General features: G+C 43.0%; 1 protein-coding gene across 3 annotated transcripts; it reads right to left on the bottom strand.

Annotated features, from left to right (window-relative positions):
* Positions 1–292: 292 nt before the first annotated feature.
* SYBU (syntabulin (syntaxin-interacting)) lies at positions 293–27,431 on the bottom strand. Of its 3 annotated transcripts, XM_009327112.1 has the most exons (7): positions 27,411–27,431; positions 18,828–18,895; positions 18,076–18,175; positions 6,569–6,671; positions 3,943–4,146; positions 2,813–2,962; positions 293–1,575 (listed from the first exon to the last, which is right to left on the bottom strand). In XM_009327112.1, exons 2-7 carry the CDS (start codon positions 18,837–18,839, stop codon positions 462–464), a joined length of 1,683 nt encoding a protein of 560 aa, XP_009325387.1. In that variant the 5' UTR covers positions 18,840–18,895; positions 27,411–27,431; the 3' UTR covers positions 293–461. The 3 variants fall into 3 exon arrangements, with proteins under 3 accessions (XP_009325387.1, XP_009325380.1, XP_009325394.1); XM_009327105.1 differs by lacking the exons at positions 18,076–18,175; positions 18,828–18,895; positions 27,411–27,431 and adding an exon at positions 7,683–8,168; XM_009327119.1 differs by lacking the exons at positions 3,943–4,146; positions 18,076–18,175; positions 18,828–18,895; positions 27,411–27,431 and adding an exon at positions 7,683–8,168.
* Between the last annotated feature and the right edge of the window lie 268 nt (positions 27,432–27,699).

Below are 27,699 nucleotides of genomic sequence, written 5' to 3'. Positions count from 1 at the left end.
CGCGTGCACCTCGTGCTATCCTTGAGCCGGTGCAAAGCGCTTGTACATTTGCTCAGTGAACCAGCCAGGGAAAGTGACTGAGCTTAACGCTAATTCAGCCAACACGAAAGAGCGCTAGCTGTAATTCTCCTTGATTTCCCTGGTCATGTTCACTGTGCAGATGCACTGGCACCAGAAAGACACCAGCACAGGGGAGGGACACAGTGCCTGGGAGCAGGAGGACTGTTTCTGTAGGCAGCAGTACTGTTAAAAACACCAGTTATAAACATCTTGTGGAACTACAGGGTTCAGCTTTTTCATTTTGAAACAAGGAACATGTTTTCAAACTGATTTATAGTGCAAATCAAATAGTCAAAAGCAAAATGATGGACTCTGCCAGAATATATAATAACTTTTTATGATCTATCTCATCCCTCTTTCTCTTTGCCTCAGCCGGTTGGTGCCCAGGGACAGAGTAGCCTTTAGTTTTTGATATTGAAGGGTGTACGGCGTAAAGAGTGCAGGGCCACCAGGCAGCAACCACGAAGCAATGCTCCAATATTGTAAATGGGATCTGTTCCTCCTCTTTGAGTACTGAAAGCCCACATGATAGTTGGTACAAGAGGGGCTGCTACAGCCAGAACATCTCTGAGGGGACTGCTGCTCCAGTATCTCCTCTTTATTCCTGACTGAGTGAAAGTATTGACATACCCAAAGGCTTCATCATCATGAGGTTCTGTAAAATCAAGTTCTTTCATGAAACGGTTTTCATTAACTCCATGCTCCACCTTCCTGCACGGAGACTCCATAGGAGACAAAAGGATGGCAGAGTTTGGATCACTTGGAGTTAAGTCCACTATGATACCAGAATCGCTGAAGCTTCCAGGAGAAAATTCACCCAATTCCTTCAGTGAAGAAGGTGGGCTTAGAGGACAGGCATCTTGAGCTCTAAAGATGTTTTGAATGAGCTGCTCCACATCTAGGGTATATGGCACCACGTCAGTCTGGATGGCCTGTTCCACCATCACGCTGCTGCTCTTCTCCTCCTCCTGGGGAGGAGTTAGTTTTTCATCCAGAACATTTTCAAGCATCTCTTCATTCAAAGCAGAACTGGAAGGAGCTGGATCACTAAACTCAGATGTTGTGGTGGTCAAACTCCCTTCAGATGAATCAGTCCCGTTAGCTGCGTCCTCATTAAGAAGCAGCCCATTATCTGCCACCTCCTCCAGAGCTTGGTCCTCTGTGATAAGGCTGTCTGGCATCATGGCACACAAGACTAATGGCTTCCCCTCCGAGTCACACGTGTATTCCAGGCACTGCTCATCCCTCACAGAGCTGTTCTGAGCCATCTCCATGCTATGCAGCAAAGATTCCAGTTTCTTGTTTTGAATGTTTATGTCTATGAAGTATTTCTGAATTTTTTTGTCTTTCTCAGCCAAGCTGTTTTTCATGGTTTCAATAACCTGCTTGAGTTGTTTAATTTTGCTTCTTGCTTCCTTTAAGGCCAGCTCTGCCTCCACACGATTACACTCTTCTTCAATCCAGTCTTCCCTCATTCGTCCCAGCTGAGCTTTGAGCTCTTCTATTTCTGTTTCCCTGTAGCAAAATAAAAATGTTGTAACACTTCTGCTGACTGGTCAGTTAAAGAGTCATCGTGAGGCTCCACCGCACTGGGATGGCTATGCTGCAGAGATGCTCCAAGAAGGAAGCAAATTCCTCCATGCACCATTTGCTGCCATCTCTGAGAGAGCTGGCAGAAATGTAAGCCGTCTGCCATGACACGCTGGCTGATTGCTAACTGGAGTCACCAACCTTGCACCAACACAGCCAGCAGCCTTGTGGGCTATGCCATGATCCCAGACATTTTGAGGTGCAAGTGGTGGCCTCTAGGTTAGGTCCAACCAGTACAACTCTTAACATCTCACCTACAGCCTCACCCACCCTGGAGGAAATGAGAAACAGCTGCTTGGATGTGTCCCCCGTGCCTGCCAGCAGCTCGTCACGTACAGCCAGAGCCAACACTGGCCTCAGACAGCAAGACGGCTCGGGGCTGCAGGCACCTAGCTTGCTTTGCCCCGCGTGGAGCTAGAGGCTGCTGCCTTCACTTGCCAGCAAGTGGGGAGTGGGGGCCCCTACATGAGATCCAGCCCTCACAGATGCAGAGGTCAGGCTATCCCAGGCTGGACCACGAGGTCCCTGGGACTCTGCCTCTACTCTACTCTTGACTCAAACGGCCCTTTGTGCCTGCTTGGGATGTGTGTGCTGGAGAGCCAGCTCTCAGGGCGGTTTTAGTAAAAGAGACAACATCTATTGCTGTGTAATGCACATTGTCACTTCTTTGCTCAGCATCCGTACAAAGGGCTATTGTGAAAAAGTCAATGTCTAAGCGACAAAAACACAAGTGGGCACACTGGTTTGTGTCAGAGCTTTTCTTTCATCAGGGGAGAAGAGGGACATTTGTAGTCATATTTCACTGAATGAGGTAGAACAGGAGACTAAGGTAATACATGCTGGCAGGTAGAACCTGTTTTATGCAAAAAAGGTGTCAATGCTAAATCAGACTGGTAAAAAATTATCCTTTAAAAATATTCTGTTGGGAAAGTTCAAAAAAGGGAGAGAGACAGCCATATTCATAACTAAACTGCATGGTATGTATATCCTGAGCACACTATGAAACCTGAAATACCTGAAAACAACCTAATCAGACTGATCATATTTCAAATTTCTTAATGAAAGCTTTATGTGGTCAAGAAATGATTAAAAATGTTCAGCATTCCCACCCCTAAATGCTCCTGAATAAATCTTTCTAACTGATTTCTGAAGTGAAATATACCTTTCTTTAAGTTTGCTCTCAGATTCCTTCAGCTTTGTTTTCAAATGCCGTACTGTAACTTCTTTCTGCTGCAGAGGAGTCAAATACTGCTCTGGATTTTGTAGCTTAATGCTCTGATTGTCACCGCAAGAATTGTATCTCCCTGATCGCCTGAAAAGAAGAAAAAAACAAACCATCACATAACATCACTCCTACAGTTCTTTAGTCCTGGCAAAAAGAAAAACATCCCATTGACTGATACAAAGCTGAGTCTACGCTTGACTCATTTGGGGCTCCTCAGTGTCCGCACAAGTGACTCCCTCTGGCAAATCAAAGTATTTGAGGAAATGGCTGATTTGTGGCTATAGTGCAAAATTTGCTATTTACTGTACTTGGTTTCAGTGCCATTACATCAAATGAGACATTTAACTTTAAAATACCTAGCCATCCCCTCACCTGAAATGGGTGGTGTGCCCAAGAGCAGGCAGCCGGGCCACTGGCAAGGGCACCCAGCTGTAGACACGGCCAGGTGAGGTAGCGTACGGACTGAGTTCAGCTCCACACGCAAGTTATGAAGCTCAGCACCCTGAAACCTAGATTCACCCTATCTAGCTTTAGGTGTGTACCTGACACGCTTGGCTCTTGAGTTGCCTGAAAGGGAGAGAGGGAAACAGCAGCATCATGGTGGCAATTTCTTCTCTGCAGTATGTGTCTCATGCTCTGGCAGGTATCCATTTTCTTTCCTGCACAGGACACTGCACTCCTTAGGGAGGTGCCTAAGGCTGGGCAGGGTGAATTTTCACCCCAGTCTATAATGTTTTTTATACTACCCCACCCAACTCTCTCCAAAGCGAAAGGACCCTTATGTGAAAGAACCTTCATGAAACCACATGAAGGAGCCCGCCTTGGAACAAAAACCAGCTACAGAGGGCTTTGACTAAAAGTAACCATGAATTTTACAGTGCTGAAACAATAAAGCTTTTACATGGGATGGAGCACCCTGTTGACTGCCGAGCCACTAACATGAGGAGTCACACATATGCTGAGGAGCAAGGTGACCTGCTCGGCAGCTCAGACAGCTGATCCCGCGTTACAGTGCAGGGAAGGTAAGTCAGTGCACTGAACACCAGGATGCTGAAATAAAGACTTGCCTCATCACTGGGCTGCTGTCGCTTCCTTTGTATGAGCCTGAGTTGCTGCTGCTGGCTGAAGAAGCCCTGTAACTCTGATGGATGTTAGCAGGACTCAGCTGGTTTTTGCACAATGTTGACAAAGGGTCCTTTTCACGGGAAGCAGGTGGGCTGGCTCCGGACTTGTAGGACAAGGATCCATTATTCCGACCATAAGGGCCACGACTGGAGGGGAACCAAAATGGTTAAAGCATATTGGATTATCCTTGTCATGCAACCCATTATGTGTCTTATTTTACACACAAAGCTGTCTGAACACTAAACCAGATAGATAACTGTGAGTAGCTGGGAAGAAAGTCCTGAAGTCATCAGCCGCTGCACATTCTTTCACTGACTGTGGGGCTCTCAGTCTGAATTACGTGATCTAGGTAAACCTCGGCCATTTTCACATTTCTCTGTGGATAGCACGGTTCCCAGTGACTCCATCAGATCGTCCACGTTCCCTGAACCTCTGAGTCCATTAAGTAATGAGAGGACTGCAGCCTGGACTAGTGCCAAAAGAACCGTGTTTCAGCTTTCCCCGGCCAGGCTTGCGGAGAGATGCCCAACCCTGGAGGTTTGCTGTAAGACTGCTTTCATGCTCCTCAGCAAGCAGCCCGAGGGATCACAGCGTGCAGTGAAAACAGATTTTGTTTGAGCCACTGTTCTTTTCTGCCTTTGGCATACTGGGTGCTTCAGCTGTCATTGTCAGCTATTCATTTGCTTAGATGTAGTTTGAACCCCGCTGAGAGCAGGCTGAAATGGTATTAAAATAGACAAAGGAAAGCACGGCCTTTTCTTTCTTCCTTCCAGTTTCTCTCATACATATCTACCTTCCTTTTCCCACTCTTTATTAAATAACCTGATGGTCAACTGTGTGTGCTTGAAAGCAATTGGTATTCGTACTGCCTGATAGCTGCCAAGGGGCTGGGGAGCTCTGAGGTCAGCTTCCCGAGGTGCGTTCCTCGCTTGCTCACTTGGTTTGCCTTCCTGCACTACTACACTGCTACCTTCACCCTCCCATGGAAGTTGTTCTTCTAAACTGTAATGAAAGGGCAGGTTTCAAAAAATATGGAAAAAGGCATATCCAGCCAGCAAAAGAGAAGGCTTGAACATAAAAACTTAAATACCGCAGAATTATGAAGCAAAATCTCTTCTTAAAATTGTCTGACTTGGTTTCCTCCCTTCTCTGAAAATGGAACAGTTTATAAGGAACAGATGGTTGAGTGGCTGCTGCAAACCTTCATCACACTGCTGCGGTTTGGGTGATTTTATAATTATTTTACAATGAAGTGCAGGACTGTGGTTTGTGGCAACACTGAAATGTTTCATAGTGAGTTAAGTCAAGCAGTTAAAAAAGAATATATTGCAAAGGAGACATCTCTTTCCACTTTGTACAGTACAGCATCAACTCTTGTGTAAGACAGAATTTGCACAGACTGTGCATAACACATCAATGCATTTGAAGGAGCCTTGTTACAGAGGACTTCTGTCCAATTAAGTAGGTGCGTATGCTCTACTTTAAAGTTATATTTAAATACACAATAATACATTAAATGATACACAATCTTCCTGAAAGTAAGGTGATTTTAGGGCTTCATATTATACTTAGTACTGTTTTCTTCCCCACAGCCAGTACCTTTACTTGTTAGATTTAATCTAGAGAGTGCTTAAGTAATGTTTATTGTTCTAACAGTCTCATGATACAGATAGGAAGCTGCTCATTAAGTGTCATCATTCTGCTGATCTCTGTACACTGGGGCACACTGCGACCTTGGAGATGTCTGCGTGACTTAAGCATACGGGTATCCTGCTGCCGGTCCCAGCCTCCCTGCCAGCTCTTCCACAAAGGGCAGGAAACCAGTCCTGTCAATTTGAACTCTTTCCTCCTTCTCCAAAAAACGTAACCAGCAGGGACTGCGTGGGCAGAGCACAACGTCCGCTGCTCCATCCAAACGCCCCCGTATTCGCAAGCTGTCTAGATTTGCAGTTCCCACATGATAGGGAGAAACCTTACAGAAATCTTTCATGAAAGGTCCATTTAAGTAAATGACTATGATAATTTTTTTTATCTGCATATAGTTTTAGTTATATAAAGGTTGGGCAAGGGTATTTAAGAAAAAAAGCGTCAACGGCAATATTGTCTACTTCTTCTTACAAAAAATAAAGTCATGATCTGGAAAGGTACATGCTGACAATTTATTACAGAGAGAAAACAAAGTGATAAGATCAAAAGGTTAAGGTTAACTGGTTAGAAGTACTTCTGTTAACTAACATACACCCAGTTGTTTGCTCCTCCATTCCAGCCAATGCCTTTTCTGCCTTACCTGATTGTCTCTCCCATACTTGTTATGAATAAACAACAAAAAAATAGCAGTCAGCTGATCTGGCATATTGACAATTTTTGTGCTCCAAATACAGCAATTTTTTTTTCTTTCTCATATCACAGTTCTCATCAGTGCAAGTGCTGCCCGAGAGCAAAGTGTTACCCAAAATGTTTTAAAACTCACAATACTGGTATTGTATGTATTAGCTGCAAGACCTTACACAGTAGTCTATCTTTGCATGAGCAACACTTGCAATATTCAGGAAAAATTGCTTTGCTTACTTGCGAGAAAAAGAAGATCTTTTGCTTCCAGCAGCAGACATATGGACTTCAGGCGCTGAAATACTGCCCGTGCTGCTTGAAGAGCTAAAATCGGCTTCACTCCCTGGAAAGGAAAAGGGAAGAGTGAAAACATGATGGAAATTATAACTCAAAGACTGTTTTCAAAATAACAATGAATCACAAGCATCCTTCCTTTGTCTGTCCTGTGTGAATTTTAGAAGTTGCATGAATTTTCAAACATCCCTGAGGACAAGCGCTGGATTTGTTCCAGATTTTCAACATTTCTTCAGAACTGGCACTTCAACAGGAGCAGAAAAAAAGCATTTGGACACAAAACCCTCACACCACAGAAGCCATTTTAGGACTCGGCTAGGAACATTTGTTGTGACAACCTGTTTGCTTTCTCACAGCCATCAATAGATGAATGAGGCTGCTCACATGGCTCCTTCAGGAACACAGTGATTAAGAGCACGCAACTGTAGCTGGAGATTTCTCTTGCTTTAAACCATACAAAAATACTACTTGCTGGGAGGAAAGCTGCTTCTATTTTGGTTTCTGAGATGATGTACACATACATGTATATATGTATAAATGTGTATAGGCTAACAGGGTATATGCATATATATACGTACACAGGTTTGCAGGTTTTCATGTGGCACAGAAGCATGGTAAGGCAGTTCTAATAGCCTTAAAATAACCCACTAATCACGTGTGGCTCTCAAGTGCTTCTCGGGTGCTAAGCCATCTATCTGATTACTTACTTTCTGTGGATGACAGCTTTTATTTCTCAAGCTCTGACATATACAAGGAAAACTGCTCTCATTTTGCTAAGGTCAGTAGTAGGTAGATGTACTAAGAAAGTTTTATCATCCGGAAAAAAACCCACCCTAAAGTTAGGATTTTTGTCAGTCTGTCACTCAAGTGGCAAATATCCCAAGCCATATCCAGGTCTCATGCTGCAGAGCCACAATAATGGATGGTGACTTTATCCAAGGGGATGGAAATAACTTTTCAACATCCTTTAGGCAGCCGGTCAGGGGGAGCATCTCTCACCTGAGAATTTCTGGGTGCCATCCCACGCACAGACACCCCTGGCCAGCGGCTGCAGACTTACCACAAATCCCATTTTTGCTATCTTTTCCACGAGGGGGAGATGCAGCTGCAGCTACCATCATCCCCGCCGCAGCAGATAAACCTTCAAGTGCACAATCTCTCTTAAATCCTTCGCACAGCTGATGGTGATGGGCACATCTTCCACCCCTGAATACCTGAGACTGGGAAAAGGCCTTGTCAGAGCCTGTCTTCACAGCCTTAAAGAGGATGAGACATCCAGCAACCATCCTTACCATCCGGCAACTCTTAGCAACTGGTCTTAGGATCAGACGTGTTCGGATTTAACCCAATACTTTCCCAACCTCACCAGGTCTGAGACCAGCCCCCATTTCTCTGTGGCTCTGGTTCAGCCCAGCCCAGAATATTCCTCAGCCCAATTTCAAAGTGCTCAAATGCAAAGCTTAGCTCTTCAAAAGGGTATCCCAGAGACCCAGCTTCATCACTTCTAACAAACTCCACACCCAGTACAACACCCCTGATAACCAGACCCGAGTCACCACAGCTGTAACCAGATCAGAACTGCGGGCAAGTTTGCAAGGGGAGGGAGGGAGGGAGGGAGAGCAGCAAAGCTTCTTTGTTTCACAGAGTATTTATATCACATCTACAGATGCAGATGTCAGTGACCCTCTCCTTGGGGAAGCAAAATGACCATGGGACATGAAGTCCAAAGCTGCAACAGAGTTTTCCTGATAAACAAAACACTCCCATCTATGAGACTAAGATACCAAATACTGTCTCGGTATCACGCTACTCCCAAATCTACTTTTCCAAGCAAGACCCGAACAAGTAAACACACCACATAGATTTCATACCTCCGGTGTTCTGGCCCCCAAAACATTCTTGCCCTTGCAAGATGCCAACAGCTTTCAAAGCCAAGTCCTGGCTGCGGCAGAGAGAGCAGGAGCCCTAGCTGAGGCTCATCTCCGGTTAAGTAGACCACACCATAATCAGATCTCACTATCGAAAGCATTTCGAAGAAGCAAGGCTTAATAATAGCCTCTCCCTGACCCGCCTGGCTTGGAGCGCAGTGCTGGGAAGGGCTGCCGAGCTAGGCACTGCCGACAAGAGTCAGCAGAGCCTGAAGACGCAACCACCTCGAAGGCTGAGCTTTCTGAAAGACTGAACTGCGTCTGAGACCAGGAACTGTGTCTGCAAAGCACGAATTACCCTTTCTGACCCCTGTGCTGATAACAGCTACACACAAGGTTAACACTGAGCACAGGAGACTACTTATGCTTAAAATTAGGCATGTGGCTATTTATAGGATCTTCGAGAACATTTTGTAAATTAAAGGGGTCACTGCTAGTATCTGTTCCAAGTGTGGTAGTTACGCTCAAGCCAGCTCTGCGTGTAGCAGAGCTCAACAGCAATGTTACTAGGAGACTTTAAAAAATATTTTCACCCATTTGATAGACATCTCTAAGCAAAATAACATGGCATCTATCCATATAATACCAATTGCAACATATTCTCCTGGGTAAATGTGACTTCTTTATTACAAATGTCTTAACAAAGAGGTGAAACTCCTTGCCTAGCAGCAATACAGGCAGGAGCTGAACACGGCCTCTCATGTCTCCTAACGCTGTTCTCCAGGCTGACAGCTCCCTAAGGACCCCTGTTGACCATTTTTGTCGCTGTGACAATGTGATTGCAAAAGCTCACACATGTAAGCTCCAGGACAGCCTGCCGATTCAGCGTTAACCATGAAAGAGGTTGACATTTCTCAAAAACATATTATTATGTCCTAACTGGCCATAACACTTGTTTTGCCCTGATGTGAGACTTCCTTGCCTAAGAGGACTGTCTTACCCACCCTTTCCTGCAAAAGACACCACATGTTGAGCCGCTGGCTTCAGCGGTATCTCATTCGAAATTCATTCATACATGTTCTTCCACCGCAGCCACTCAACATCACAACACTAACAGCCTGCCGGCAGGCGAGCCAACTCAGGAATACGCTCTGATGGAAACGCTCGTGCCGCACGTACGACATTCGATGCTGGGAGGCCCATCGCTCCGGCCTCCCCCTGCCTCGCAGCAGGCTCCAAGCAGCAGCACACCCACACCACAGGAGCGGAGCTGTGTACTGCTCTGTGCAATAGGAAAAACAACACAAGGTTGGCCAACAAAGTACTGTAACATTTTCCAGGATTGCTCCTTGCCTGGAATGGGTATCTGAGAAGCAGGAGTGAAATCATGCAGCATCTAGCACCCTCCCTGCACTTTACTGTTCCATGGGCAACGGCACTGAGCTAAGAGCGTGCTGCAGACAGCATCACGCCTTGCGCTGCCTTTTAGCCTCCTTGCAGCCCTGACAGCACCACGACAGTCACCTAGCTCCAGCTGACACGGAGGAGAGGAGAAGGGAGCCTGCAACCCCGCGACTGCGTGCTGCGCCGCCCGTGATGAGGAGTGCAGGCAGCGCAGGCAGGCACAACCCAGGCAGAGGCAGAGAGGGCGGCGACGGCCCGGCAGACACGTGTGCTCATCTGCGCCGTGGGTCGGGGACCACAGCTCAGGGAGCTAACGCCGCCCTGCTGCAGCACGCGAATCAACTGGGAAACCTCCTACTAATTACTCAAGGGCAAATGTCCCATCCTGCATGTGATAAAATTACAAATTTCAGGGCAGGATTGAGGATAGGGAGAAAGAGCTGCCTCTGCAAGGGCCGGTATGCCTCCAGCTGGCACTGGTGCGTGTTTATCCCACTCGTGCAGTGCAGCCACCGCGCCTCCATTTTGGGCGTAGAAAAGCCCCACCTTTAACTCTGCTCTCTGCACTGCCTCAGTCATAGCGCAAGGATAATGACACAGTACGGTGACTGTACCACACATTACATTCACAGCTTTTACAGGTAGAACAGATTAGGTATATTGAGCCTACTGGGACAGTATGCAAGCACAGAAATACCACGTCATGTATGTATATAAGTATATAGAGACAGTATATACATTTCTTATACAGAGTCACACAATAACCCCACATGCACGCCTGGAGTATGGCATCCCAGTCTGCTATTTCTAGCCATTACAGATGGTTGGATACCTTGTTGTATGGTCTTCTGGCATTGATATTAAAATTTTGCTTGTATTTTAGCATTTAATCTTTTTCCTTCTATAAGAATAAAGCTCAGACTTTCTTGCATGCATTTTATTGTCCATTTGCTATCTAAATAGTAAGACTAAAATATGGAAAAAAGGAAAAAGTTCAAGTAATATCTGTGGCAGGAACACTGATAGCTGAGCAGCAGAACTGGATTCCCAAAGCTCAGGATGCATATGGGCTTATTAAAATTTAGTCTGTTTGTGTAAGTCTTTCCTATTTGCAACTTCACCATTGTTTCATAGCTGCCAACGTATATAAACCACAGAGCTTACCTATCTTCTGACTCTATAAACATGACCTCTTTTTATATATATATATCACTCTTGATGCTAGATTTTGCATATAGTCACCCAGTGAAACAGAGCTGTAAATAAAACAGTGCTGGCAGAGACAGTTTGTCCTCAAAATGTAAAGCACTTAAATTTGCTGAGCTTCCTTGCCTTCAAAAGCATCCTGTTAAACGGCAGAGAGATGAAAATATGCATATATGTTCACCACTCCGGTGCAGCAACTAGAGGAGTAAGTGGCACGCTGTCTCTGTAGACAGCTTTATTTAGAGACCCCAGGGGAAGAGATAGGGCCTGACTGCGTAAAAAATTCCTTTTAAGCCATTAGAAGCAGCTGGAAAAGTAGAGAGAATTCAGTTGTAAAACCCAGTATTGAAAGGACCTGTATTTTTAAGAGATTTGGTTTAATTTATCTTGAAACCTTTAACTCACAGCTACATTGCTATTTCCAATCTTTAACAGCATAAGCAGTATATTTCCAGGAAACACTAATGCTGCTTCTTTCCTCTTTAATATGGGGTTGTTCCTGCAAGATTGTTTTTGTACACCACAAGCAATCTAGGAAAGAAAACCACACTGCTCACATGCACTGACAAATGTAAGAAAAAAAAGCTGCAAAGAAGTGATGAAGTCTTGCTTTAGCATTTCAGGCTTTTCTTCAGATAACACCCTTAAAAATGACCCATTTTGAGGGCAAAGTCTCCTAGTGGGAAATGTACCGGATTCACAGTGTCAAGCCCATAGCTGACAGCGGGTTTTGGTTCCAGTCCCTGGCCTCTGACTTATTTGACTTACTATTACTATATGTAATAGACTCTTACCTTGGACATTATCTTTCACACCAAACGGTAACTGGGTAAAAGCAGATATAATCCTGGGAGCAAGGAACAGGACACAAAACTCTCCTCCGTGTGGACTGCTCTAATCTTTGGGTGACACAAGCTGCTCCCACATCTCTACCTCTGCCCAAGTCTCATACCCTCCACTACCCTGAGGTCTGGAGTCAGTCGAGGAAGCTGAGGACGCCCAGTAGGTCGCAGTGGTTCAGGAACTCTTATGAGAGGTATGGATTTAAACTCCTTTAGTCTAAGGAGGGCACTGAACTCAGATCTTTTCCCCGAGCTCTAACTGCTCAGCTTGACACAAAACGGCATGTTAGCACTAGCGCTGTCCATATTTCAAAGGAATGAAACGTGCTGGTTGCCTGCACTCACAGAGGTGGTCTCATTCCAGTAGAGAGGTTCAGAGTGAATCCGAGGCACGCACGTGGGCACACTCAGGACTACAAGTAGGTGGCTAAGTCTGGGAGATGGGCACTCCTTTCTGGCATCTCCTGTGGACTGGTGGAGGTGTGCTCCTGCCTGGCATGCTCTCTGCTGTGCATCTTGGATTTTAGTACCTAACCAACCCCTCTGATTTTATATGCAGTTTAGTCATTGAGCTCAGATTTGTGAGTTGCACTCCCAGAATGATGGTGAGAAGCTGGGCCCAGCAATGCCTGGCATGGTCAATCCTAAGGGTACCAACAGGCATCCCCTCCCTTACCCCACTGCACTGGCCAATGAAGCCATCACTCCCCCCTCTTCAGTGGACATCCACCCGACTGCTTGCCAGTGCTCCCTCATCAGACAGATGTTAATCATGTTTCAGCTGATTGCACAGTGCAGTAACAGCTGGTAACTTGGGCAGCTGGCAAAGATACAGTCAGAGGGGATGCAGAGCAAAACTTGCAGTGTGACTCTCCATAAATTGTTCAAACCTGCTGGGGGAGGAGACTTCCAGCTCAAAACCAGACAGAAGACTTTGGGGAAGAACTGCAACACAGACCCTGCTTCCTCGCGTTTGGACCTAAACTCCATTTTACAAATGATCTCCTCAATTCAGACTGCTGGTTGTGTGATCTGAACTAATTATTTATATCGATTTCTGCTCATTTTGCTTGCTTACTCTTCTTACTTTGGAAGAAAGTTTGTTATCAAATAATCAAAATTTATTTCATTAAGCAGTTTTCTGACCTCATCTAAATACTGTAGTTCTGGTAGTAATCTGAACTACATTAATGCAAATTATAAGCACTGCAGATCTCAAAATGAATACAGAATGTGACTTGTGTATGCTGTGAAACCACAATCAATCAAGCTCTTCTCTAAAAACACAGTCACTACAAACTAATTACTGATATTGGCTGAGAGCCATCATGTATATTCTGCGTATCGCTATGATCTGGGCTTGTGTTTTTCTTAATTGTTTTTAATTCATGGACTTGTACAGCAGCCACAAGCGGATGCTGGAACAGACAAAGAGCATTGCAAGTTAGTTATTTTTTCTGATTTACGTATCTTAAGGAGATTCTTCATACAGAAATCAGCCTGACCTAATTATTTTTTGTGCTTCTATATGCACATAGTTTGAGCTATTCTGACAACATCTTAAAAATGGCTCCCATAAATTTTCTCTTCTCAGCCTGAAATGACCTTTGTCAGAGGGAACATATGTTCACAGAGCAGAAGGGAACAGCCTGGGGAACTTTATCTTCCTGTTCAAGCAAAAAGGCTCTTTGGATCAGAGACGGAAGGATGCTACTTTGCTACACCAACCTCAATAGAAACATTGAGACTGGATGTTCAAAAAATACACTGATAGTTGTATAACATGATATTCAACTTGCGTATGACAGTTTTATAAAATGTATATGTAAATCCACCTACGGACAAGTATCTTTTATAAGCAAGCATGTAGTGTCACCTCAGGAGATTTTTCATATACCTGGCAGTACTATTTGGTCTGCTTGAAGGGAAATGGAAAGGCTGGTCAGAAGTATTTTTAGGAGCTGGAAAATGTCATCTTTGGCAGGGATGACTTAGCAGTACATAGAAAGGGAGCGAACTCCATCACAGACTGGGAAAACATCCCAGCCCTCCCATCACGTTGGTGGCAGAAGTTTAACAAAGGGCTTTCAGAGACCTCTTCAACACATCTCCTAAATCTGGTTCCCATGCACAACAAGGAGGAGAGAGGCTGGCTGGTGCACAGCCATTAACTGTGCAGGCACACGTTCACAGCATATATGCAAATGCATGAAATCACATGCGAAACCTGATTCAGCTGAAAGCTTTTGCACAGTCACCTTTAATATAAGACATACGGTTTTCATTATGATGTGCATAAAACATTTTAAATCAGTCTGACATGTTTTCAACAGGGAAGAGAGAAACACTGGAACGAGTGTTTCGTATCTGGGAGGTAACGAACTAAACAACCCTGCAGTCCCAGGATGAAAAGCAAAATTTGTCATAAGCTAATCAAATATTTACTGTAATGCACGCGTTGAAATGATTACAAAGAAGTAATAGAATTCAAGTGTCATCTATTGAAAAGAACAGTAAAACCCTACCCAAGTATATTGATTGGTTGCCTAAACTATATTTTTTACAGTTATAAAGCCAAGGTAGGTCTGAGGGCAATGCATTTCAAGTTATGACTGCTGCCTTTTGCTGCTTTTTTTCCCCAATAGCACTCTTATCATCAAGAAGCACAAATGACAGACAAGAAGCCTGTGTTTTTTCAGCTTATTAATCCTTGAGGGTTTGTGGTCACACTGTATTCTGCCAATTCTAGCAAACAGTCACAGCCTGCCTGGATTTCGAAAGCCAACAGCTTCCTATTACGTACAGAATTTCAGAAGGGAGGAATAGAGACCTGTAATGAAGTGCCTCAGTGTTGAAGCAAGAAAAGGCTTGTAATACTAATAAAATATGAAACAAACCCTGCAGAACTTTCATTTCCTTTAAATACATTTTATGTAACGGTATATATAAAATACGCTATTATAAAATAGGTTTACTATTTTGTTATGTCACATTAAAGGCGATACACTTCAAGCTCCTTGGGGAAGCGATGTCCAGCTTGCAGTGTCTGGAAGGTGGATTTATGAAAGGATGCCAGGTCCCCAATTCCCGGGGGGAATTTTGGAAGTGGCGCCCTCCCTATCTGCCACCTCACTCGGTAGATACCTCCCGTTGGTCTCAGTAAGAAAAGCTTCTCAGCTGTGTGAAACTCTTGTTTCTGGGCAGGCTAGAAGCGGGTCGGCATTAAAATCACTCAACAGCTCGGTGCCTGTCTCCTGTCTAAAGACCGGGGTGGGTGTTTCACACTACACCAAATACATCAGGGTCCACACAAAAGCGGCCCAAGGAAAGCTCTCTGCTGTCTGCTTTACTGGGGAAATGATCCACCTGGGATTGGCAGGGCCAGATTTAGCTTTGAACTGGGAGGAGGCTGTACAACATCTCCCCATCACACCACCAGGAACACGTACTGCAGCCAGCAGTAAGAACTGGATGAGGAGATGGGGTTCCCGTCCTTGCAGCTTATCGTGCCCCTCTCCATCTCCTCCGTAAATCCACCCCTTTTAGGATGCCTGTCTTCATTACCCCCTGCTACATGGCGGAATCCAAACAGGCCTGAATTTCCCACAGCTCCCACCTCCATCAGGAGACCCTACCCACCACCTGCACCCAACACACCTGAGAAAACTAAGCTCTACAATCTAAAGGTTTGGGCAAAGTTGGGCAACCTCTTATCTAGTTGCTCTTCCGGCTGCTGGGTTTTATTTAATGTTTTTTAATTTTGGTTTATTTATTGGAACAGGGACTGGACGTGCATTTCTCCCTTCTCCTAGGCTCTTCCTGAGCTCAGAATCGTAACTTCAAGTAAGAACCAAAACATAGTGAAGGCACCTAAAACACGGCTTCACCAGGATTTAGATATCTAGGTACATAAAAGCAAGTAAAAGACCACTGCTTAAACAGGCCAAGTGTTCAAAATGCCACCGCTATCTGCAAAGACCTGCTTAGTTGTTTATGCAGTAACCACCAACTTACCCGATGTCTTTATACCAAAGTGAAATCAAATAAGAGAGATTTGCATGACTAAAATAAAGACATTCCCTTAGCTTTCCAAGCCTGTGTACAAATACAGATATATAAACACAAGGAATATATAGACATATCCACTCAATACTGCTCAAAAAGTATTTAAAGTAATCACTCTGAGGGAAACAAAAACTTTTAGGTAGTAATTTGGTCACCAAAAAACAAAGTTCAGAGAACATTGAAACTATTTATGATTTGAAGTCAAACATGGCCAGAAAATGAAAAACCAGAATTTTCTACTTTGTTTGAAATGATGCCTTAATTTTGAAAACTGTCAAGTTTCTTTTTTCTTTTAAAAAGGGGGTAAAAACATTAAAAAATGTCCCCAAACATTCTAAATATTTTAGATTGAATATCATCTTTGTTCAGTCTGAAACAAAGGTTTTCTTTAATATTTTGATTTGGCAGCAAACTCCCAAATCAGTTATTTGCATAGCTCCATGTTGAACATAATAAGATGTCAGACAAAAAAAGAAACAGGGGATGTAAGGGAAAATAGAAAAGGAAATAATCTATCAATTCTTGAGTAAACGTTGCTCAGAAAACAGTTTAAATCCCAGGATTCTCATTAAAAAGGCATTAATAACCTGGAGGAATTCCAAAAAAGGTCAACAATAATGGTAACAGGATTACAGGGCACTGTTTATGAAGGGAGATTCACAGAATGCAATTTGTGCATTCTAAGATAAAAAGAAATATTGGCAACACTGTTTATCACGGGGAGAAGGAATACAGCCGGAAAACTGTAAAGAAAACCATGTAACAGCAACACAGGATTCTGGCTGCGATGCGTGTTATTTCATGAAAAATGACTTGAAATAAAAACTGATGGTTGGTGGGAGTTGTGCATAGTAAAATGTAGCTGGAGTAGATTAAGAATACTTTAACCGGGGAATCAGAAAGCTATTTTAAACATTGGCATGAATAATACAGATTGTAATTTAAAAGCAGAGCAGAGAAAAAAAATCTCCTAAGGGAAGTTTCATAATGGCCACTTTCGTGTGCACAGTATTTCTTTCTGTGGAGGTGAAGCGGGCTGAAAACCACAGAAAACAGCCAGAAGGAGCAGAAAATTCACTGCAGTAAATACACAAATTGCAAAGCATGTTCTAGCTTGACCTCACACACATTTTAAAACAAATACTTAAGAGTGCGCAGTGTGTATAGCATCGGTTTCTCTTTTTTGGCTCATATTCCACTCTGGATTAGCAGAGGAGAGAAAAAAAACCTGCTTGAATATACAAAAAGAAATTGTTTTGACTAAAGACCACAGCTATTGCCATCCTCCAAACCCGCCTCAACTCTGACCTCTAAATCCCAGTGCCCTTCTTACGCCAAGCACTCAGCCATCTCTTCCAGACGCAGGAGCACGTCCCCACAATCCCCAGGAGACCTGCAGCTCTATCAAAAGGCGTTTGGAGCTAAAAGATGAATTGGCCGGCACAGGTCTCATCCTGTCCAGTGGCCCGGGTGCTCCCTGCAAAAGTCCCATATTTGCATCCCCTACTCACTCCGATTTGCAGTTTGAGCCGTGGCTCTCAAATGGACCAAGCACGACGCTAAGCTCGAGGTTGCAGGCATCCTCAGATGAGAATCTCCCTTTAACGGTGGGTGTCCCACTTTCTGTACATCTGGAGCCATATCGGGACAATTAATGGGCCAGAGAGAGAGAGAGAAAGCAGTTATAGTGTGTCTGCTGGGAACTCGGCTTCAAACCCCCAACAGAAGAGTTACTAAATTATGTGAAGTGGAACAGCTTCCCTGGGAGCAGACTCCCTGCATCCCCTCAGCCTGCCCAGCAACCTTGTATTAGGGCACTCTTCTCCTCTGTGCTCAAGTCCATCCTCCAGAAGTGGCACAAACAGATCTAAATACAAGTTTCTTTTCCCTTTACTGAACTAAGTAACGGGGATCTCCTTTTATTTATTTATTTTTTCTTTGTGAGGAAGGAGATAAGTACCTAACTGCAGAAGATTTGTGCCCAAGACCCTGAATTGCAGGTGGCCTGTGCCACCAGCCCACAGCTGGGCAGGCCATTATCTAGGACAGCTGGGACTCAGGCTTTCACCTTTTACTTGCCAGTTCCTCCTTTGCAACTTGCTGGCTTCTTTTTTGGATCCTTCATTTTCGCTGTGACATTTGGGTGCTTGCCGCAGCCCGAGAGTCATCTGAACAAAGAGAGATACATGTCTTGAGAGGCCACAGCTCAACCACTAATTGCCCATGTCTCTACTAAGCAAGATCTAAAATAATTTTTTAGAAGGGAGTGGATCATAAAATTTGTGACACAGAACTAAAAGATTGTTTTTCTACGCCACTTTAATTTAACAGGAACTGTAGATTTGGGTTCAAAAATATGAAACACTTTAAAGCCGAAACACTCTTTGTAGCTGCTACTTTGCTTATTCTTGCTTGAAAGAAATACTTGGCTTTTTGAAAGTTCTCCACATCAATTCAAGCAAATTTGTTTAAATTCAAAGTTTAAATCTAAAATAAATCCAAACTAAAAAAATAGCGCTATGCTAATAATTTTTACCTAACTTTCTAAGCACCTTTTGCTCAAAATATTTATATTCCGATTACATTCCAGTATTATCTCTCGGAAGTTACAGAGCACTTTTTTCACTTCACTGTGATTTAGTTAGCTTACGTCCCAAAAATACTTCATTCCTGCAAATTCATGGTGCAAAATGAGATAACAGAATTTCCCTGTGCAATGCTAGGCACCTTGGGCAGCGGTCCTCAGAAACAGGACAAACAGAGAGTGCCTAAGCTTGTCAGGGATGAACAGAAGAGGAGAAGGCATCTAATTAGACCTACTTGAAGATCCATGTGTGATCTTCAAACACAAACTTTCTTCCGCAACTGAATGTCTAAGACTGACCTTCCTGCTAAAAAAAAAAACAACAGAAATAAAAGAGACAGAGACTGTACTTGGCTTCAACAAGGGCTAACAGCAGAGTTGTCAGAAACCTTGATGAGGAACACAGGAGACGGAGTGGGATTCATCTGACTAAACGTGGATGTCTCTAATGTAGACACCTATGTCCGAGCCAACCTCGGTCCCATTTTTAGTCAACGGGGAGTTAGTCAGTATAACCAGTGAGTTCAAGGTACTATTTATCTTATCCTAAAGTAAACGCTTAGGTATCTGGTCAGAAAGACTGCACACGAGATTCACTGATTTTATTCGTTTTATCTCCTTTAAAACAAAACAGGACTTAGTGCAGTTGTACAGGCGGAGACAATTACAACTACATTACAGACACGGAATTGAGGTCAGATAAATTACAGGCCATCTCTGCTCTATCTAACTTGGCTCAAGACCGTGAATTCACATCTCCCTCACCTCCGAAACAGCTCCCGTAACCCCCCGAAGAAGGGAAATGGAAGATTCACCTGTTAAAGCTGTTCCGCCTCCTGTGAGCAATGGGACCAGTCACTGGACCAGAGAAAGAGAGCCAGTCCCCATCTGCAGCCCACAGCTCGTGAAGGTTGTCTAAGGAGACCTGTAGATTCAAATGTCACCTCGTCTGGATCACAAATACCAAGGGACTTATGCCAGACAGAGGAGCTCCAACGGAATCTACTGGCTGTGCTGGGTCTGTTGACCCAGCTGGGAGGGAGCATTCCAAAATTGCCACGGCAACCCAGACACTCTGAAATATGCAGGGGGAGGGCGGGGCTATGCAAATGACAGATCCCCCAACAGCAACTTCCACCCCACCGCCATCCACCAGACTTCACGGCGCCGGTTGCCTTCCAGACCTCACAGCACCGACTGCTACAACGCACCAAACCTTCGCAGGGCGACGCCCCTCCATGCTCAACTCTAGGGCGCAAGCTTTGAGGATAGCACGGGCTTGAACCCCGACATGGCATCCTCGCTCCTAGAGGGTGGGATGTGCATGTTCATCCCCCTGCAAAGCACACCCCGGTCCTCCGGTACCCATGGCAACTGAGTCTTTAATAACTCCCTGTGCTGGCAGGTCAAGTAAGCAAATCTACACAGCTCCATAGCAACAGACGTGAAATTAAAGTGGATCCCATCAGTAAAATATGCAGGAGGGCTCAGTGCATACAGAATTATTATCTGGAAACACTTTTATTTAAAAAAATCAGCGGTAGCTATTTTGTATAGGCCCAAAATGAAAGGTGAAGGAAGAAGAGCAAAAGCAAATCAGAAAGAGGAGTAGTGTCGAAAACTGCCACAACTGTATTTGTTAGACCCTGGGTTAGAAAAGATCTCAGAAACTTTATTGTCCCAAATGAAATTATGACGTGCACATATAAGAAAGGGAGAAGAGTGACATTAAAACTGCACAGGAAATACACGTTGCGTACCGTTGGATTTGAATGTCAGGATGGTTACATTGGTTGCTATCAGCTGTGGGACAGAAGTGAAGTATTTGAACCATGTGCTTACATCTGAGAAAGATGACACATGCTCAAGTGCTTCCTCCCATTTTATTGCCAAGGTGATGTTTTAAAAAGCAGATGGAAAGCCTTCCAGAAGCACATGTAACTGACCACTGTGTATCTGCTCTTTGCCAAATATCGAGTTGCTTAAAAACCTAATGCTCAAGTTAAAGCCATCCTCATCTGGTTTAAGTTACTCAGGCAACCTGGGCTTTTCACTTGCAAGCTCCCCTGCACCCCTCACAGAATTTATGCTTTGCACTTGTCAATAAACAAGGCCACATCAGGAGACTGCGTATTATTAATTCAAATACTTTAAGGAGGCACAAAAAAAAATATGGACAACTTATGGTCACAGGCAAGATGCTCCATCATTTGTTATCAACTTACTTCACTCGATCCATCTACAGAACTTATTTTTGTTCTACGACCAGTTGTTTAAACTACACTGAATCAGGTGCAGCTCATTTCCTAATTTCAGCATTCGCATGCACTTGACACCAACCACGTATTTAACTATATGAATATTCCCAGCAATGGAAACACGAGTCTTCCCACCTTCACTGCACGAGTAAGGTTATGACTGATTGCAGGATGGGAGCATGGTGTACCCTGATCAAATCCTGCATTTGTAACCGGGTTAAATCTTCTTTGACATACCCTTGTTCTTATTTATCCCTCCCTCAGAAAAGGTGCAGGCTTGGAATGTGGGTTATAAAGTACTGCTAAATAAGTCACAGCAGAAAGAGAGACACATTACACTGAGGTCACCAGTCTTCTCATCGCTCTCACTGTTGTGTGATTCTGCTTTTAAAATGAAGCACACCAATTCATTTTAGGGATCAGTCAAGGCAGATTGCTATCTCCAAATACAGGTTTTCTGTTGTCTGTTTTTTTTAAACAACCAAGCAGTGTGTCTTTGTGTTAGAATACATAGTGCACCAGCAGTATTTTAAAAAAGTATTTCAACAGAAAAGGTAGAAGTACCAACTAGTAGTTATAAAGAACAATGAATCTCTTTGCATGCCATAGGATCTATTCAAGTTAGCACATTCTGTAACTTGGTTTTTGTATTCTGTACCGTTGTTCCTGAACAACGGGGACAACAGTTCTATTATTTTTCCCACTGCTTGCAGAAATTTGGTACAGAGAATGAACAAAAGCCATGCAAATACAAGATACAATATCCTTGGATAAATGCACCAGTAAAAAATGTCTTTCTAATATTTTATCAGCCTTCCCAAGATAAAACAAAGTCCTATCATTGCATCCTTCTGCAATCAGAAAGGCGAAGCTCTTGAGAGTGAAGTATATTTCCAGAGTTACCTCTAAGACAATCCTCTCGCTGAACTTACGCACCAACTCATCTGCTTTCCAAGTGAAGCACATACATACATATATGTCAGTCAGACACTATTATTCCCACACTGTCATACTGAAGAAAGGGAGTGAGCTGAACAAAGATCTGTAAAATCATACAGCCAGATGTCAGTCATATAACCTAAATCAGAGCTATAATGTTTTCTTTTTAAAATAACCGAAGTGACTGCCTTTAGAATACAGACACATATGGAAGTAGAGCAGCAATATGGATAAACTTATCTGCTAATTTTACATTAATGGATTAACTAGTGACTACTCTTTGCTTGCACAGGGTTCCCCCAGGAATAAGTTCCTGGACATTTGCTGTCCTGGGAATCTAATTCGCACACACAGGACAATAAAAAAAAATCAGGAGGAAGAGCATTATGTTTTAACAGCTAGACATTTTTAACAGCTAGGCATAATTTTCAGCTAACACCTGCATTTTCTATCTAATCTGTTTGGCTTATTTAGCTCTAACTGTAATATTCCCAAATGCCCAGGGTCATTCCCCTTGCCTCCTTTTTGTTAACTATCATCAGCTCCAACGCTGATTAAAAAAGCACCCGCACCTACACTGTACTCACAACCAATTTAAGTCCAATGCAGTCCACTCCACCTGTCTCTCCTAAAACTCCTAGTAGTCCTAAAGCCTTCAAAGATTAATGTGTTCAGACGGGGACATCCCTTCTCATTCACTCGTGACTTGACACATTCACAATCAAGAAAGTAGAGAAGATCATACTGGCAACACATGCTTGAGTACAACGTTACTTACTGTGGCTCAAAGTTAAATGACATTTTTAATTGAATGGTGATTGTTAAAAGTTACTTTTTTTACTCTTTCATTTCTATGAACTCATTGTAAGTGAAATGGTAGTACACAGGCGTGAAAGATCGGGCAGGAAAAGCACGAATTGTGCCTTGCAACTACTTAACTACAGATCTGGGTGATGCGCTATTTAAAGGAAAAAAGGCTTGGACAACACAGAATCACAGTCGCTGGGGGTGGAAGGGACCTCTTGTGACCACCTAGTCCAACTCACTGCTCAAGCAAGTCTAGCTGAAGCAGGCTGACCGGGACTGTGTCTAGCTGAGTTTTGAGTATCTCCATGGATGGAAACTCCACCCACAACTTCTCTAGGCAACTTGTGCCAGTGTCTGACCACTGTCACAGTAAAAAAAAGCATTTTCTTGTGTTCATATGGAATTTCACGTTCCTTAATTTCTGCTCATTGCCTATTGTCCAACAAACGTAGGTGCTCTATGTGGTGAAAGCCTCTGAGATTTGCTCATTAATTTGAACAGACCGAAGTTTTAACGCCTGAGTTCTCAATGACCACCCTTCTTGAAATACAATCCATTGCAGTTCAACTGCCATATAATCCAAAATGTTACTGGTTTACCCAGATGAAGTAATAGATGGCCAAATGTTTTATCAGCAGTGAAAAAGAATAACTTTTTTGTACAGTCTGCTGCTATGGGGAATGCTTAATACTGAACTGAGCTGTGAATGATGGACAGCCAGTCTTTACAGGTTTCGGGAGCTGACCCTAACTGTGTGGCTAACCTAGGTCTCCTTTCATGCAGTGGTGCTTAATGTCTCCATGTTTTATCTTAATAATTTCACGTGAGACTTCAGGAATTCCATGGGCCCTAAGAGACAGCTCCAACAGTAACCTCAGCTCATTCAGTAAACTGCCCCAAGCGTGCCCATGACACCTAAAGCAAGAAAGTAAAGACCAGAACTTTTGCCAGAAACACTGAACACAGTCAGCTGATCAGGTGCCCTTCTTGAATTCTGATGCTCACAGACACTTAAATGGAAGTACAGCTTTTTGTTATTTTAAACATGCAAGCCTTTTAAAAGTTATTGACACATCTCTTGCCCAAGATTCCTTTGTTTATCCACGTCTTTTTAAGTTTATCAGTACTTTGCAGCTTGCAGATCCAGATTTTGAATCCCTGCACTAAGCATTCGTATGGAATTAAAAAAAAAAAAGATGAGAAAGACTGTCAAAGAAAGCAAAACAGTTCCCATTATTCTTAACAAGATGTGTACATGAGTTGCAGGAATTCTGGATGGATCTTTGCAGGAGCAGCACACCAAGAATGTGAATATGTAGAAGTGTTTATGCTCCTGTTTATTCATTACTGAAACTGTAGGATTCAGCACAGCATCTTAATACAAAACTAGGACCAGTGTTAATTAAGCTTTTTGTGCCTTTTTGCGAGGCCATTTTCTGCAACACATTTTCTATTCTTTTAAAATTGCATAAATGAATCACACCCAAAAGAGGGCACAACTTCTAAAATCCTAAAATTAAAAGGCTTGTAACTTCCTCCTGGAGTGGATGTTTTATACCTTCCCTAAGGTACCTGTCCTCTCTATCCTTTCCTGGGAACGCAGACACTGATTTTAAGCCAAATTCACCTATAACACTGCTGTGACTCAGATTTAATGCACAATAAAAACTATTACCAACTATCCCAAATGAATAACATCTTCATGATTATAAATCTTTCAGAGCTTTAGCAAGATGCAGTGATAATGCATTCCAGGATTAAGTATGGCTTGCTATGCAAGCAACATAAATTATGAATGATATCCGAATCCAGTTTGCTAATAATTCAAGAGCTGAAGATGAATTAGATCCACATAACAATGCCTTAGGCTGTTAGAGAAAAAAAACCTATGTCGTATTTCGTATTTTGAAGTATAGAAAAGAAAGATGAAGTGATGTTGCTAAAGTAGGAGAAAAGCATTGGAGCTTGGGAACAGCCTAAAAAAAAGTCCCAGGGTTCATTCTCAGTGCGATCCCCCTCTGACACTTCCTGAATTATCTAAATATTTGTGTGAGTGTTACTTCTGAGATTCAGCATGTTCCAAGAAAACAATCCTGGAAACAGATAAATTTTCAGCAAAATTACAGGCGTTTTGAAGGTGCACACTGATTGATGTACTTGCCTACAAAAATGTAGCGCAGGACAGAGTCTGTAAAAGATAGTAGTAGGCTGGATTTTTGTCTCTCATGTCTGGCTCCTGCTATGTAGTCATTATCGCAAGACATTTCAGATAAATAAAAAGTAGAGATTATCTCCATAAATCAGTAAGGGCTTTTGGTAGAGAGAAAGATATTATGCACAACTCTTTTTGTGCTGTAGTTTGAGGTATCCAGCTGTACGCAGAACTATGTTACGTACGACAAGGACACGTTGCTGTTATTCTCCTCCCAGGTCCTACTTCCCTTCTACTGCTCCCCTGTTATTCCCTGTGTGTTTTGCTATGTGATGATGCCTCCTCTTTGCACGAGGGCTAGACCTTCCCAACTGAGCCACCAGAAATTCATGTGCAAGTAGGTCGTGGGGAGGGCACTGGATCCACCTGAAGCCGAGAGGTAGCAATGGGAGAGAATTACATTAACCCCTGTGGCCAACAGTGAGGAAAATGAACCCTAGCTGTCCCCTGGCATGCTCTCCATGTCAGGAATGTCCCTCACCTGTGTCAGCTCACACACTGACTACGATGTGGTTTTTGACAACTTTCCACTATAAAGCTGTGAGATATTTGGCAGGAGGATCTTAGAAGTACTCTGTAAATCAGACCCAGTTCCTGCTCTGAGGATTTTGATGGATCCTAGGAGCGATATGCTTGAACTGTAGAGGCAAGTTTTCCAACCTTAGAGATCAATCAGTGCAAAAGTACTGATGGCTACAGAAAATGGCCCACCTACAAGAACAAAGCCATGTTATGAGGAAGCTGCAAGATAACAAATGAGAGCTTCAAATAAATATACAAGGATGTCAGTACATCCGTCTGCCCAAAGAATAGCATTAAAGGCAGCTCCATAAGCAGTGAACTAATAAAGCAGGTTGCTTTTGACTCCTCTGTGTTGACTTTTCTTCCACCTGAAGCATATTAAAATTCTACTCAGATTGCCTTTGTTTCCCCCTCTCAGCCTTTCAACTTACATTCTTGTAACCTTACTGATTCTTGTACTCTTTTTCAAATTTTGCTGAAATTGCTCAGGAAATTCAAAAGAATTTAGCGGTGATGGAGATAAGAAAGGAGACACAGGCAACCATAAGTCAAATAATTACTTAAGCCTAATATCTGAAAGAAACACTGTTTAAAAATCATAGTTTTTAAACACCTAAACTAAGTCTATTCAAAGATTTGAAATAATACCATCAACCAAAATGAAGATTACTTCTGACTATTACTGCAAAAGGCTAATAGCTTGATATTATAGGTCAATTTAAGTGTAATAATCAAAAACAACAAAGTAACATTGAAAAAAAATGCATAACTCTTTTCCCATGTGTACAAGACTCTTCAGCAGAAAAAAACCACTTTCAAAATTCTTTATCCACATTTTGCTAAGCTACATCCATATTCACATACAAAATGGTTGTGATAGCCATGGCTGCAGATTTGACTGCCATATACCGTATTCACTGCCTTCTACCTGCATTAGATTCCTTTTATTTTATTCCTAAATAAAAATATTCCTAAATATTTTATATTTAATGGAGCAGAAATCACACCTTGAAAAAATATTATCTCCCATTATGCAGAGCAATGGGAGACTGGGAACCCTCAAGTAACACCCGTGTTATGAAATGACTTGAATAACTTTGCAGGGATAGTGGTAAGTCAGATTTAATCAGCCCTTCCAATGACCAACAGTGAAGAGTTTTTGCGACAAATTCTCTACTGTTTCTGGATTAAACATGCTGCTGGTAAATCTGAGCTGGCTCCTCGTGAAAGTACCTAAATTGCTTCCAGAGGTGAAATGACTCTGGAAACAGTATAGCCAGGAGGTACCTGAGCTCATAAACCACATCAGTTCTGCAGCTGCTCTGCACAGGGTCAAAACACCCTCTCTGTCTCCGTGATCAATTAAATAACAGCACAAATGTCCTGACCATTTGTAATCAAGAGCTGCCTGTACATGAATCACAAAAATATTTTATATCTACTGATTAAAATTACAGCAGCCAAGGACACACCAGGATATTTAATCTTGGATGTGCGACAAGCAGGTGCTGATTTAGTTGGTGGTCTGAGGAGGCCCATTAGCCTGAGGTAATGGGAGACATGCTCTTGATTCAGCCAATGCAGTATGGATCTACATCTGCCTAACTCCCACACGTAGGCTGCCTGTTATCTTGCTTTGGTTTGACATGTTGTATCCCCAGAGCTATCACAGCCTGGCAGCATAAACTTTAGGCAGGATCTAACAATAAATCTAACAACATCAAAAGACTATAATTCTTTGCTTCAATAGTAAGAGTCATTTATCTTTGGCCAGTGAAATATGTGTGCAATTACCATGAGATAGGATAAAATCCATTTCAGTTGTTATTTGACATAACCATCCAACCTCATAAAAGAAACTGAAGATGTCAATTAATTATATTTCCGTGAAAAAGCTAATACCGATAGTGTTTTCAAATCTTGCAGGTGGCTCCATAGAAAGAACCCAACTTTTTTTTTTATTTACTGTCAGCATTCGTTGTATCACAGGCAGCGCAACACAATGCATCTAGACACCTGTAGATGTACTAGTCAATTAGAGAGTGTAATTAAAGAAATGAAAGGAACTATACTATACTCACCGGGCTTTACCAGGCTTGTCTTTGTCTCCTTCTTATATCGAGCCAGCTGCGGGTTCCCTTCGCTCATTGTCCCTGGACTGAATTTCTTCCTGGAGAACTCTCCATCGCTGCCAGTGCAAAAACTGATTGGACTGTTTCCAGCATCAGAAGGAGTCTTAACTGGAGATACTGACTGGCTACTAGGACAGCCAGTGTCATCTGAAGAGAAAAGGGAAAACATCAGAATTTCTAACTAATAAGTACATGAACATTAGCAGAACAAAAAAAAAAAGAAGTGTTTGGACTACAA

Source organism: Pygoscelis adeliae, unplaced genomic scaffold (genome assembly GCF_000699105.1).
Source record: "Pygoscelis adeliae isolate BGI_AS28 unplaced genomic scaffold, ASM69910v1 Scaffold911, whole genome shotgun sequence".
In the NCBI taxonomy this organism is placed as follows: Eukaryota; Metazoa; Chordata; class Aves; order Sphenisciformes; family Spheniscidae; genus Pygoscelis; species Pygoscelis adeliae.
This window is presented reverse-complemented; position numbering and strand designations above follow the sequence as displayed.